General features: G+C 40.1%; 2 protein-coding genes across 2 annotated transcripts in view; both read left to right on the forward strand.

Moving 5' to 3' along the window:
• LOC108513717 (pregnancy-specific beta-1-glycoprotein 8-like) overlaps positions 1-1,792 on the forward strand; it is a gene marked incomplete at its 5' end in the record, with an annotated part of 13,956 nt that extends 12,164 nt beyond the window's left edge. The window contains 2 exon segments of the mRNA XM_017849584.1: positions 449-727; positions 1,123-1,792. Coding sequence (XP_017705073.1) covers positions 449-727; positions 1,123-1,415 — 572 coding nt within the window.
• Positions 1,566-2,611, forward strand: LOC108513718 (pregnancy-specific beta-1-glycoprotein 5-like; the record flags this gene model as incomplete). The annotated part of the gene is made up of 3 exons (XM_017849585.1): positions 1,566-1,595; positions 1,807-1,960; positions 2,357-2,611. Coding segments are annotated over exons 1-3 (439 nt in total), but the record flags the coding sequence as incomplete, so codon positions are not given.
• Between the last annotated feature and the right edge of the window lie 11,409 nt (positions 2,612-14,020).

Below are 14,020 nucleotides of genomic sequence, written 5' to 3' on the forward strand. Positions count from 1 at the left end.
ATTCCTCAAGGATCTAGAACTAGATGTACCATATGACCCAGCCATCCCACTACTGGGTATATACCCAAAGGATTATAAATCATGCTGCTATAAAGACACATGCACACGTATGTTTATTGCGGCACTATTCACAATAGCAAAGACTTGGAATCAACCCAAATGTCCATCTGTGACAGACTGGATTAAGATAATGTGATGTGTCTGTCCATGACCCAACACTGCTGCTCAATTCACACTTGAGAAAGTGTGCTTCCCTAAGACAGAGCAGGCGGCCTCACAGTCTTTGAGCCCTTAGATCATCATGCATCTCTTATCACACACAAACCAGCTGTTGACTTTCAAGGACTCAGAGGGCTGAGAGATGGGAGATGCCAACTCTGATTGAAGGATGCCTGTAGAGGAATCAAAGGTGCTACACTGGACAATCTTCTCTCTGTTATCCACACAGCAGAGCTGCCCAAGCCCTACATCACCAGCAACAACATCAACCCCATGGAGAATAAGAATGTTGTAGCCTTAACTTGTTAACCTAAGACTCAGGGCTACACGTACATGTGGTGGGTAAATGGTCAGAGCCTCCCAGTTAGCCCCAGGCTAAAACAACCCGGTATAAACAAGATCCTCATTGTACCCAATGTCACAAGAAATGACACAGGAACCTATGAATGTGAAATATGGGACCGAGTTGGCAGCATCTGCAGTGACCCAGTCACCCTGGATGTCCTCTGTATCTTTGTTTCCTCTGTGGGCCAGGCCACCAGCTTAAATCCAAATGAACAGAGACCAGACATCTCAGTCTGTCTCAGGTCCAAGTACAGACAATTTTATTTCTGGACACCTGAGCGGGACATGACTCCCTGCTCTGGGAAAACCTGGGTAGGCACAGCCTTAACCAAGAATATAAGGGGAGTGGATGCTCTTGTCATGGGAGACTTGGGGTCTACAACCTGTGATGGGAGAAACAGGTGAATACCTCAGGCCTTGGCTCAGTGAACACAGAAGGGGTTTGGCTGAGACTTGAGGATGTGTCTTGGCTCAGGGGACACTGTGTCAATTTAAGAGATCAGAAGCATCCCCTTCCCTTGGACGACATCACCTGTGGCTTTATTCCCTTTACTCCAGATGGTCCAGACCTCCCCAGCATTTTCCCTTCATTGACCGACTACCGTTCAGGACAAAACCTCTACTTGTCATGCTTCGCGGACTCGAATCCACCGGCAGAGTATACTTGGACGATAAATGGGAAGTTTCTGCAATCAGGACCAAGGCTCTATATCCCCCAAATTACTACAAACCATAGCGGGCTCTATCGTTGCTCTGTTCGTAACTCAGCCACTGGCAGCGAACGTTCCACATTCAAGACGATCAGAGTCTCTGGTAAGTGGATCCCTGCATCATTGGCAATAGGATTTTAGGTGGAGTCTATCTGGCTTTCAGAGAAGAGTCAGGAAAACATTTTAATTCCCAGTCTGTGTCCAATGGGCAGAAGCAAATCCTAAATTCTCCTTTTGAACCCTCCCAATTTGTCTCTACAGACTCTCTTCTCCTTGTTTTCCTGTTTTCTCATGGCTGACTTTGTGTCCAGTCTGAGAAGGGTAGGGAGGGGCTTTTTCAGCCCTGAGCCCTATGTGGTGGAAGAGGCTTCACAGAGGGACAAGAAGGAGAGTCCTCAAGGTCATGTTGCTTCTTACTATCACCAACACATCCCTTTCTGCCATGTCTTTGTTTCCTTTTACCTATTCCATGAGCTACAAGGAACATCTGAGGCTTTGAAACAAGCTCACATTTTTCCCCCAAANTGGTCAGAGCCTCCCAGTTAGCCCCAGGCTAAAACAACCCGGTATAAACAAGATCCTCATTGTACCCAATGTCACAAGAAATGACACAGGAACCTATGAATGTGAAATATGGGACCGAGTTGGCAGCATCTGCAGTGACCCAGTCACCCTGGATGTCCTCTGTATCTTTGTTTCCTCTGTGGGCCAGGCCACCAGCTTAAATCCAAATGAACAGAGACCAGACATCTCAGTCTGTCTCAGGTCCAAGTACAGACAATTTTATTTCTGGACACCTGAGCGGGACATGACTCCCTGCTCTGGGAAAACCTGGGTAGGCACAGCCTTAACCAAGAATATAAGGGGAGTGGATGCTCTTGTCATGGGAGACTTGGGGTCTACAACCTGTGATGGGAGAAACAGGTGAATACCTCAGGCCTTGGCTCAGTGAACACAGAAGGGGTTTGGCTGAGACTTGAGGATGTGTCTTGGCTCAGGGGGACACTGTGTCAATTTAAGAGATCAGAAGCATCCCCTTCCCTTGGACGACATCACCTGTGGCTTTATTCCCTTTACTCCAGATGGTCCAGACCTCCCCAGCATTTTCCCTTCATTGACCGACTACCGTTCAGGACAAAACCTCTACTTGTCATGCTTCGCGGACTCGAATCCACCGGCAGAGTATACTTGGACGATAAATGGGAAGTTTCTGCAATCAGGACCAAGGCTCTATATCCCCCAAATTACTACAAACCATAGCGGGCTCTATCGTTGCTCTGTTCGTAACTCAGCCACTGGCAGCGAACGTTCCACATTCAAGACGATCAGAGTCTCTGGTAAGTGGATCCCTGCATCATTGGCAATAGGATTTTAGGTGGAGTCTATCTGGCTTTCAGAGAAGAGTCAGGAAAACATTTTAATTCCCAGTCTGTGTCCAATGGGCAGAAGCAAATCCTAAATTCTCCTTTTGAACCCTCCCAATTTGTCTCTACAGACTCTCTTCTCCTTGTTTTCCTGTTTTCTCATGGCTGACTTTGTGTCCAGTCTGAGAAGGGTAGGGAGGGGCTTTTTCAGCCCTGAGCCCTATGTGGTGGAAGAGGCTTCACAGAGGGACAAGAAGGAGAGTCCTCAAGGTCATGTTGCTTCTTACTATCACCAACACATCCCTTTCTGCCATGTCTTTGTTTCCTTTTACCTATTCCATGAGCTACAAGGAACATCTGAGGCTTTGAAACAAGCTCACATTTTTCCCCCAAATGAGAGGAGGAAGCCCCTTGGATGAGAGAGGAGCAGCTCAGACTGCTGCCTGCTCTGATCCAGGCTTCTCCAGTGACTGGCCCTGCCTGACTCCACCTGGGGTGGGACCAGCGTGTGTGGAGAAAGAGCCCTGGTGGCGTGTCCTGAATTTGGCTAAATCGAGCTGCCAGGTGAAGTGAAGCCAAGGCTGCAGGGAAACAAGAAGAGAGGGAGCCTCGGGGAGACTCTTGAGCTGTGTCCTGGCTCTGAAGTCACAGGCTGTATGAGGCTGTGGGCACAGCACGTGGGACACAGCACAGAGGACAGTGAGTGATGCACACTTGGAGAAATAGGGAGATTCACCTCTGGAGGTCTGCATGGCAGGAAAGGGGCAATGCCAAAAAGTGTGTATTTATACAGTGTAAGACTACCAGGACACTTTATATATATCTATTATAAGACTTATCATTAACTATTTCTAAGTGTGCAATTTAGTGTTGTGTAACCATCACACTATCCATTTCCAGAACTTTTTCCTTTTACCATATTAAATCTCTGTACCCAATAAACAGTAACTCTTACTCCTTCTCCCACTAACCCTTAGCATCCACCATTCTACTTTCTGTCTCTACATAACTGGCTATTCTATCTTTTATAAATGGAATTATATAATAATTATCCTTTGGTGTCTGGCTTATTTCAGTTAGCATAATATCTTCAAGGTTCATCCATTTTGCATGATGTATTGGAATTTTATTCCTTGTTAAGGTTGAATAACATTTCGATGTATAGATATACCTCATTTGCCTATCCACTTATCTTTCAATGGACTTTTCCATTTCCATTTTATGGCTATTGTGAGTAACGCTTCTCTGAATATCAATGTGCAAATATTTGTTCAAATTTCTTTCAATTCTATAGTGGAATTGCTGGATCGAATGGTAATTTATTGTTTAATTTTTGAAAACAACCACACCACTTTTTACAGTGGCTATAACACTTCCCATCCCATCAGCAATCCACTAGAGCTCCAATTTTTCCACCTATTTGAAAAGACTTGTTTTGTGTTGCTGTCATTGTTGTTGTTTATCAAAGCCATCCTAAAGTGTGTGAGGTGGTGTCACACTTTGGTTTTGATTTGCATATCTCTAAGTATTCATGATGCTGAGGAACTTTCTGTGGGCTTATTGGATATTTGTATATCTTCCTTGGAGAAAACTCTATTTTAATCCTTTGTTCATTTTTTAATTGGGTTTTGGATGTTTGCTGTTGTTGACTTGTAGTTTTTCATGTATTCTGGAAATTAATTTCTTATCACACTTATAATTTGCAAATATTTTTCTCATTTCATGGGTTGCATTTTCACCTTCTTGATAATGTTCTTTGATATATAAAAGGTTTTTATTTTTATGAAGTCCAATTTATCCATTTTATTTGTTGCCTATGCTTTTGTGGTTACAACTAAGAAATCATTGTGAAATCCAATATCACTAAGGTTTTCTTCTATGTTTTCTTCTAAGAATTGTACAATTTTTGCTCTTACATTTAGATCTTTTCTTCATTGTGGGTTAATTTTTGTATATGGTGTTAGGTAAAGGTTCCACTCATTCCTGCCCTTGGATATCCAGCTTTCCCAGTATCGTTTGGTGAGAACGCTGTCCTTTCCCCATTAAACGATCTTGGCACACTCGATGAAAATCATTTGGCTGTATATGCAAGTATTTCTTTCTGGGCTCTCTGTTATTTTGCATTAATTTCTATGTCTTTCTTTATGCCAGTACCACACTGTATTCATTACTGGGGCTTTGTAGTAAATGCTGAAATCAGGAAGTGTGAGTCCTCCAGCTTCAATCTTCCTCTTCAAAGTTGTTTCTCTATTTAGAGTCATGAGATTCAATACAAATTTTAGGACAGATTTATCTTTTACTGCAAAAATGTCACTGAGATTCTGATAGGAATTGTATTGAATCTGCAGCTCACTCTGGGTAGCATTGTCCTCTTGACAATATTGAGCCTTCTAATTTATGAAAACAAAATGTCTTTCAATTTATTGATGTCATCATTAAGCAATATTTTATGGATTTCAGGTATAATCGTTTCACCTCTTTGGTTAAACTTATTCCTAAATATTTTATTCTTTTTGATATTAATACAAATTAAATTTTTTTCTTAATTTCCCTTCAGATTTTCATGGTTAGTGTATCGAAATACGACTGATGTTTGAATGTTGATTTTGTATTGTGCAACATTACTGAATTCATTTATTAATTCTAATAGGTTTGTTCCATCTTTAGGATTTTCTACATATAGCTTCAAGTTATCTGTGAACAGAAATAATTTTACTCCTTTCTTCCAATTTGAATGTCTTTTCTTAAATTCTTGCCTAATTTTTCTGACTAGGCCTTTCAATACTACATTGAATAGAAATGTCAAAAGCAGCATCCTTGTCTTGTTCCTGCTCATACAGGGAAAGTTTTCAGTCTTTCTCATTTGCGTATGATGTTAGCATTGTTTTTTTCACATATTGCCTTTATATTGAGGTGGTTTCCTTCCATTATTAGTTAGAATGTTTTTATTATAAAAAAAATTGAATTTCATCAAATGCTTTTATTGATTCAATCTTATTACTGATTTTAGTTCTGTTCATATATTTGTGTTTTTCTAGGCATTTGTCTATTTAATCTAGGTTATCCAATTTATTGGCATACAATTATTTACAGTACTTTCATAATCATTATCTTATTAGAATTGGTGGTAATTGCTTCATTTTCTTTTTTTCATTTGTTGTTGTTGTTGTTTTTGGAAGAGAGAGAGACAGGCTCTCACTCTGCAGGCCAGCCCAAGCTGAAATACAGTGGTGTGATTATGGCTTACTGCAGCCTCAACCTCCTAGCCTCAAGCAATTCTCCTTCTTCAGCCTCCCAAGATACTAGGACTACAGACGCATGCCACCATGCCCAGCTAATTGGTTTTTAATTTTTTTGTAGAGACCGGGTCTCCCCAGGTTACTTATGCCAGTCCAAACACCTGGCCTCAAGAAATCCTCCCATTGTGACCCCCAAAGTGCCAGGATTAAATTATGATCCACGACGCTCACACTCCATTTTCATTTCTGATTTTAGTAATTTTAATTTTTTCTCTTTTTTCTTAGTCGGTCTAGTTAATGGTCGTCAATTTTGTTGATTTCATTTTGAAGAATCAACTTTTGGTTTCATTAATTTCCTCTTTTTTTTCCAACCTCCATTTTATTTTTATCCACTCTAATCCTTATTGTTTCCTTCATTCACTGTGCTTGGGTTTAGTTTGTTCTTCTTTCATATCCTGAAGTATGAGAGAGCTTGCATCATACCATTCTTTTAAGGTTTCATGCGGTCAATGAACAAGATGCCACACACAGACGAACCAATGTCAGCTGCTATATTACTAACATCATAATTAGCCTTGAGGTCAAATAGTCCTAGAATTAAATCTCAGATCCACCTATTACTAGCCATATGACACCAGGAAAGATTTTAAACAACTCTAAGCTTCTGTCTTTTCATTGGCAAAATGGAAATAATGTCTACCCATCAGGGTTATTGTGTGAATTAAATGAAGTACAGGTAAAATGTTTAGGACAGGGCCTGACATATAGGACATGCTCCTCAACAGTACCTGTTTCCATATATATATAGAAAAAGAGGTACCACATAACACACTAGGACATGGTTACAGACTGCTTGTGGGAAAGAAAGGAAAAAAGCTAACTGCAAAGAATCAAGCCTAGTATGTTAATTTTTACCAACTGAGATGCATCCACTATGGGATTAGACATATAAGATAATTTTTAAGGGAAGACACTTGTGAGGGAATGTGGGGGAGGCATGAAAATAATATGGGACAACCCACAGACCGCTGTGCAAAGCTGACTCCTGTGAAAAAGAAAGGGAAAGAAGTTGTAGGCATCAATACAGTTCTAAGAGAGTTTTTGCAAGGCTGATGGGGAGTCCTCCAATCAGACACCCATTAGAGTTAAAGAGAGCCTGACAGAACTAGGCTTGCTTTCACACCCTTGTTGGGAGCCTGTGGGAAGGAAGCTTTCTGTGTAGAGGAGGTGGTGAATTTGAAATGCACTAAGCTGGGCCTTCTGTCAATCAGGTCTCTGCCATGGACACCTGGCAGGGTCTCATTCATGGCTGCCACCACAGAGACACTGAGAAAAAGATGCAACCATGAAAAGGTGGAAAGGTGGAAAGTTCTGACACAGAAAATAGCAATCAGCCTTTCTCACATCTGAAAGCGTTCTGAAATATCTGAGTGCAGTAGAGAATTGACAGAGGACTGATTACCAACCTAGAAACATGGTGAGAGGAAAAAAAACTGCAAGAATATAATCATCTCCCATCAAATTTCCAACAGAAATAATGTATTCCTTGAAGAAACACTTAGAGAGTACCTCACGTTATATGCTTGTTCCTGAGGCTCCCCCCTGTAAAATAACATCACCCACATTCCTTCTTTTCTTTTCTTTCCATGACAGATCATTCAGGAATAGGACGTCCATCCTGGCCTTAATCCAATATAGCAGCCATGATGTCACTTCTATATTTCAGGAAGACTGGCAGGTATGATGGCCTTTTCTCTTGTCCCATTTCCTGCAGGGCTGAGTGCCATGCTTGGGAGAGGGAAAAGACTTATTTGCCTGTATCTGGGACTGGATCCCCTCTTTCCTTCACCAAAATCCTGCTTCCCAGTACTAATTCCTGCAGTTCCCTTTCTTCCTGGCCTTTATGCTCTCTGTACCCCACTGTCTTTTAGACATAATTATCTCCAGCCTCTGTTCATTTGTTTCTCAGATTCAAATGAGAAACACAATTTCACATTGTGAAACCTTCTTCATTATTTTTAACACCTCTTAATAGTGTAATTCTCTCCATTCCCATAAAACTCAACCACTTTTCAAAGTGTTTCTTGACTTCTTGTCTCCAGACTTTGAAACCTTCTTTGCATATGACTGCCTTATTACCTTTCTAAAATCTAGTTAATTCACTTAATCAAAAGTCTCCAGGGATCTACTCTAACCTATTTGGTAAGTTCACATTTCTTCTATTTACTAATCCTTCTCACTTCCTTTACCTCTACTTCCCAGTATAATTCCTCCATCCTAATTGGAACTGTCTTCCTACACATCCCTGCCCCTTCACCCATATAGACATAAAATTCTTAGTTCCAATGCTATGCCTAAAAGCAGGGTGAACTCCCCTCCACCATCTGCACTGCAGACCTTAACCACACAATTCATCACAAGCAATCTCTGACCTCGTGGAGAACAAAAACTTCAGGATTAGCCTGTGAACCTGAGACTCAGAACAAAACCTATGTGTGATTGACACCTTTTCCTGATGATCAATTCACGTGTTCCAAAAAGATACAGAAATGAAGAAGGCAAAGTCCCTACCCCATGGTACATAAAGCATAAGACAGGAAATGAGACCTGAAAATAATCATGATACCAAAACAGAAAAAAGTGAAGGCCACAAGAAATCAGAGAAATCTGATGGGAAATATAGCTACACATTGGAATCACTGGAAAACATTTTTAAAAGTGGATGCTCAAGCCCCACTCATGAGTTCCAGTTTAAAGGTCTGGAGAAGGACCGAGGCACTGGTAATTTTTAAGACTTCCCTGACACTACTAACATGTAACAAGGATGGAGAACTCTTGTTGTAATATGTAGAACTTAAAGCTAAATCAATGATTTTCAGCTAGAAGTACTGGAATTGCCCAAGGACCTTTTTCAACATACATAAGACTATACTTTTTGGCCCTAATTATTAATGGGCTACACCAAGAACTCAGTAATCCAGTTGGGAAACAGAAGCTAAATATAAAAGCCACATTATTTGATATGTTAAAATATATATAAAGCATTTTCAAATGAGTGATAAGTGATGCTAAACCTTGTCTAAATAATATTTATGAGAATGTTAATAATATGAGTATTCTATGCAGGGTGCAGAGGCTCACACCTGTAATCCCAGCACTTTGGGAGGCTCAGGTGGGCAGATCATGAGGTCAGGAGATTGAAGTCATCCTGGCTAACACGGTGAAAACCAATCTCTACTAAAAATACAAAAATAAAATTAGCTGGGCCTGGTGGCAGGCGCCAGTATACTCCAGAGGCTGAGGCAGGAGAATGGTGTGAACCTGGGAGGTGGAGCTTGCAGTGAGCAGAGATCATGCCACTGCACTCCAGCCTGGGTGACAGAGCGAGACTCCATCTCAAAAAAAATAAAAAACAAAAAGATTTTTAAAAATGAGTATTCTAAAAATTATATGAAATTTCTGGAAATCGAATATGTTATCAGTCATAGTGTCATATGCCACAGAAGTAATGAGATTTCTATGTGAGCTGTGTTTTACCATAACAAACCTAATAAAATCTCATTAGATTTTTAACCATAGTCATTTTAAATCTTTGTCACTCCCAGACAGTTGCTTTGATTATTCTTCGAAGTATTTATAATCAGCTACGGTCCAAAATTGCTCTTTCTTTGAGGAGAAATATGGAAAAGACTCTGATGAAGACTCTTGAATAGAAGTTTCTGATAACTTCAAGATCATACCACTGGACTCTCTGAGGACTTTCAAAATTTTAATAAACAGGCTGATACCTTCATGAAATTCAAGACAAAGAAGAAAAAAAAGAAACTCAGATTTATTGGACTAAATAATCAAAAGGATAATGTTTTCATAATTTTTTATTTGAAAATGTGCTGATTCTTTGAATGTTTTATTCTCCAGATTTATAAACTTTCTCTTTTAAGCTATTTATACTTTACAGCTATTTGGTAAAGTACACTTTCATAAATAAAAATTGAAACATTTGCTTTTGCTCCCAATCTGAGTGCCCCAGAATCAGAAAACTATTCATGAGTATTCATATACTTACAGTAATAAGGTTATTTGCACAAGTTCAGTAAGAATCGTCTCTCTTTATAACAGGACACATTCGAAAACATTGGTTATATTATGAAGGCTTTGACTGGGATGCTGTATTTGAGAATATACATAGAATAAACCCATAGGGAATGCAGGCAAAGTCTGAAGTTGGCCTTGGTTTGGATTCCTAGCCTCAAGAGGTTTTTGACTCACGTAGGCTCAAAATAAAGGGATGGAGGAAGATCTACCAAGCAAATAGAGAAAAAAAAAAAACAGGGGTTACAATCCTAGTCTCTGATAAAACAGACTTTAAACCATCAAAGGTCAAAAGAGACAAAGAAGGCCATTACATAATGTTAAAGGTATCAATTCAACAGGAAGAACTAACTATCCTAAATATATATGCACCCAATACAGGAGAAACCAGATTCATAAGGCAAGTACTTAGAGACTTACAAAGAGACTTAGACTCCCATACAATAATAATGGTGGGCTTCAACACCCCACCATCAACATTAGACAGATCAACGAGACAGAACCACAGCATGGTACTGGTACCAAAACAGAGATATAGACCAATGGAACAGAACAGAGTCCTCAGAAATAATACCACACATCTACAGCCATCTGATTTTGACAAACCTGATGAAGACAAGAAATGGGGAAAGAATTCCCTATTTAATAAATGGTGCTGTGAAAATTGGCTAGCCATAAGTAAAAAGCTGAAACTGGACACTTTCCTTACTCCTTATACAAAAACTAATTAAAGATGGATTAGAGACTTAAATGTTAGACCTAATACCATAAAAACTCTAGAAGAAAACCTAGGTAATACCATTCAGGACATAGGCATGGGCAAGGACTTCATGTCTAAAACATCAAAAGCAATGGCAACAAAAGCCAAAATTGACAAATGGGATCTAATTAAACTAAAGAGCTTCTGCACAGCCAAAGAAACTACTATCAGAGTGAACAGGCAACCTACAGAATGGGAGAAAATTTTTGCAATCTACTCATCTGACAAAAGGCTAATATCCAGAATCCACAAAGAACTCAAACAAATTTACAAGAAAAGAACAAACAACCCCATCAAAAAGTGGGCAAAGGATATGAACAGACGTTTCTCGAAAGAAGACATTCATACAGCCAACAGACATATGAAAAAATGCTCATCACTAGCCATCAGAGAAATACAAATCAAAACCACAATGAGATACCATCTCACACCAGTTAAAATGGCAATCATTAAAAAGTCAGGAAACAACAGGTGCTGGAGAGGATGTGGAGATACAGGAACACTTTCACACTGTTGGAGGGATTCTAAACTAGTTCAATCATTGTGGAAAACAGTATGGCGATTCCTCAAGGATCTAGAACTAGAAATACCATATGACCTACCCATCCCATTACTAGGTATATACCCAGAGGATTATAAATCATGCTGCTATAAAGACACATGCACAGGTGTGTTTATTGCGGCACTATTCACAACAGCAAAGACTTGGAATCAACCCAAATGTCTATCAGTGACAGACTGGATTAAGAAGATGTGGCACATATATACCATGGAATACTATGCAGCCATGAAAAAGGATGAATTAATGTCCTTTGTAGGGACATGGATGCAGCTTGAAACCATCATTCTCAGCAAACTATCACAAGAACAGAAAACCAAGCACCGCATGTTCTCACTTATAGGTGGGGAGATCACTTGGTCATGGGAAGGAGAACATCACACACCAGGGCCTATTATGGGGAGCGGGGAGAGGTGAGGGATGGCATTGGGAGTTATACCTGATGTAAATGATGAGCTGATGAGTGCTGACGATTTGGTGGGTGCAACACACCAACATGGCACATGTATACATATGTAACAAACCTGCACGTTGTGCACAGGTACCCTAGAAATTAAAGTACAATAATAAAAAAAGAAAATTTAATCTGAGAGTCTTATAAAACTTCTAGCAAAGCAAAGTTTTAAAAGAGCCTCTATGGTCCCTTACTACTCTTGCTGCACTTAGGTAAATAATCTAGGCAAGTTGGGTGAGACTCAACTTATTTTGCAAGCAAATTCATCCTACTGGAATTATCCTTGGTAAAAATAGAGACTCCTACATACAGAAAAATTATTTTGAAAAGAAAAACTATAGTATACCTCTTACCTTATGGAACCACTGTTCATTATCTTGAGTATTTACAATCCATTGGTAGACTGGACTGGGCCCTGAATTCTTTTAGTTCTTCCAATTCAATTTTCTCCAATGAAATCATTAAGAACAAGAACAGCTCTGTTCCTGAAGCCATATAAGCTAGAGGTGGACAACTCAATGTAAATTTCATGGGAAAACCCTCGTGTCTGAGGAGTGGGTCATTCAGAGCTCACCAAATGTTCAGCACCATAACTTAGAGACACTTAAACTGCAAACCACGACAACAAGTTGATGACTGTACACTGTGGACAACTTTTCTCAAGATGTCAGAACAAGACTATCAATCATGATGAGACTCTTAACTTCCTTAATTTTTCCTTGCTTATGCCTTTCTCCTTTGCTTCCCAGAATAATGCTGTACTTAGGAATTCACAAGAAGTAGCTTCTGAGAGTAAATTAACAGTATCAGATATATCATGTCAACCACACGTCTTTTTTTATTTTATTTTTTTTTTTTTAAGATGGGGTTTCTCTCTTGTTGCCCATGCTGGAGTGCAAAGGCACAATCTTGGCTGACCACAAACTCCACCTCCTGGGTTCAAGTGATTCTCCTGCTTCAGCCTCCCTAGTAGCTGGGATTACAGGCATGCACAACGACACCAGGCTAATTTTGTATTTTTAATAGAGATGGGGTTTCTACATGTTGGTCAGGCTGGTCTCGAACTCCCAACCTCAGGTGATCTGCATGCCTTGGCTTCCCAAAGTGCTGGATTTACAGGCATGAGCCACCACAGCTGGCCCACACATTTTTACATAACAAGAGATCCTTTAGTCCACCCAAAGGCTGACGTTAGCTGCATCTTTAACACAACTTTTTCCTCAAATGTATAGAGTTTTTTTTTAGATTTCTACTTGTATACTTGCCTATTCTTCTCACTCCCTGTTTTAATTTAATGTAAACACGCAACGCTAGAAAATAGAATTGCTCTCTACCAGCTAAACAGGGGGGAGCCTGTGCAGTTTCTGACACTTCTTGTTGCACATGGATAAATACATCGGATATTACAGAGAGTCAGTTGTAAAAATCAACAAATGTACTGCCTGGTTAAAATGACCAGACTCTTCTGGTTTCTTCTTTGATCTATTCTATTGTAGTTGGTTTGCATCTTGCCTAAGGTGCATATTCCAAACTCTTGATATTTTCATCCTGATAGTCATACTGGTAGTCTCCCTCATGTGGTGCAATCTACAGACATTTTTATTTGTGTGCAAAGATTTGTGTGCAGCCATCCTTCCAATATCAAATTGTTTCTCTTGGACTGGAATTCAAAAACTCAAAGAAATGTGTGGTTTATGGGCCGGGTGCATTGGCTCACATCTGTAATCCCAGCACTTTGGGAGGCTAAGGCGGGGGGATCACAAGGTCAAGAGTTCAAGACCAGCCTGGTCAACATGGTGAAACCCCGTCTCTACTAAAAATACAAAAATTATCCGGGTGTGATGGAGCGCACCTATAGTCCTGTAGGGAGACCCCCTGAAACCATTGCTATGGAATAAAAGATGAAATGCTCCTGATTATTGTAAATACAAAATTGCATGCAGGATTGTGTAAAGACAATGCCAGGTTGGGCTGCCAGAATGAGCGAACAGCGCGTGGTGTGCTTCGCCCTGCAGAGAGCCTATAAATGGACCTGTAATCAGGGAGGTTTCATATCACCAAGATTCCTATCCCAGAAAAGCAGATGTTCATAGCTCTGGGAATGGAATGCAACCCTTGTGGAGAGCCTATAAATGGACACTTGAGGGGTGCCTGTTCATATGGATAAGATAGGGTTATAAACACCCTTATCTGGCCACGGCTCTTCTAGGTCTCTTTAGGATTTAGGCATACTCCCTTCTGAGAATTTTTTGGTTTAACCGGTTGTCTAGCTTCATGT

The sequence above is a fragment of the Rhinopithecus bieti genome, unplaced genomic scaffold (assembly GCF_001698545.2).
Source record: "Rhinopithecus bieti isolate Rb0 unplaced genomic scaffold, ASM169854v2 scaffold_33305, whole genome shotgun sequence".
In the NCBI taxonomy this organism is placed as follows: domain Eukaryota; kingdom Metazoa; phylum Chordata; class Mammalia; order Primates; family Cercopithecidae; genus Rhinopithecus; species Rhinopithecus bieti.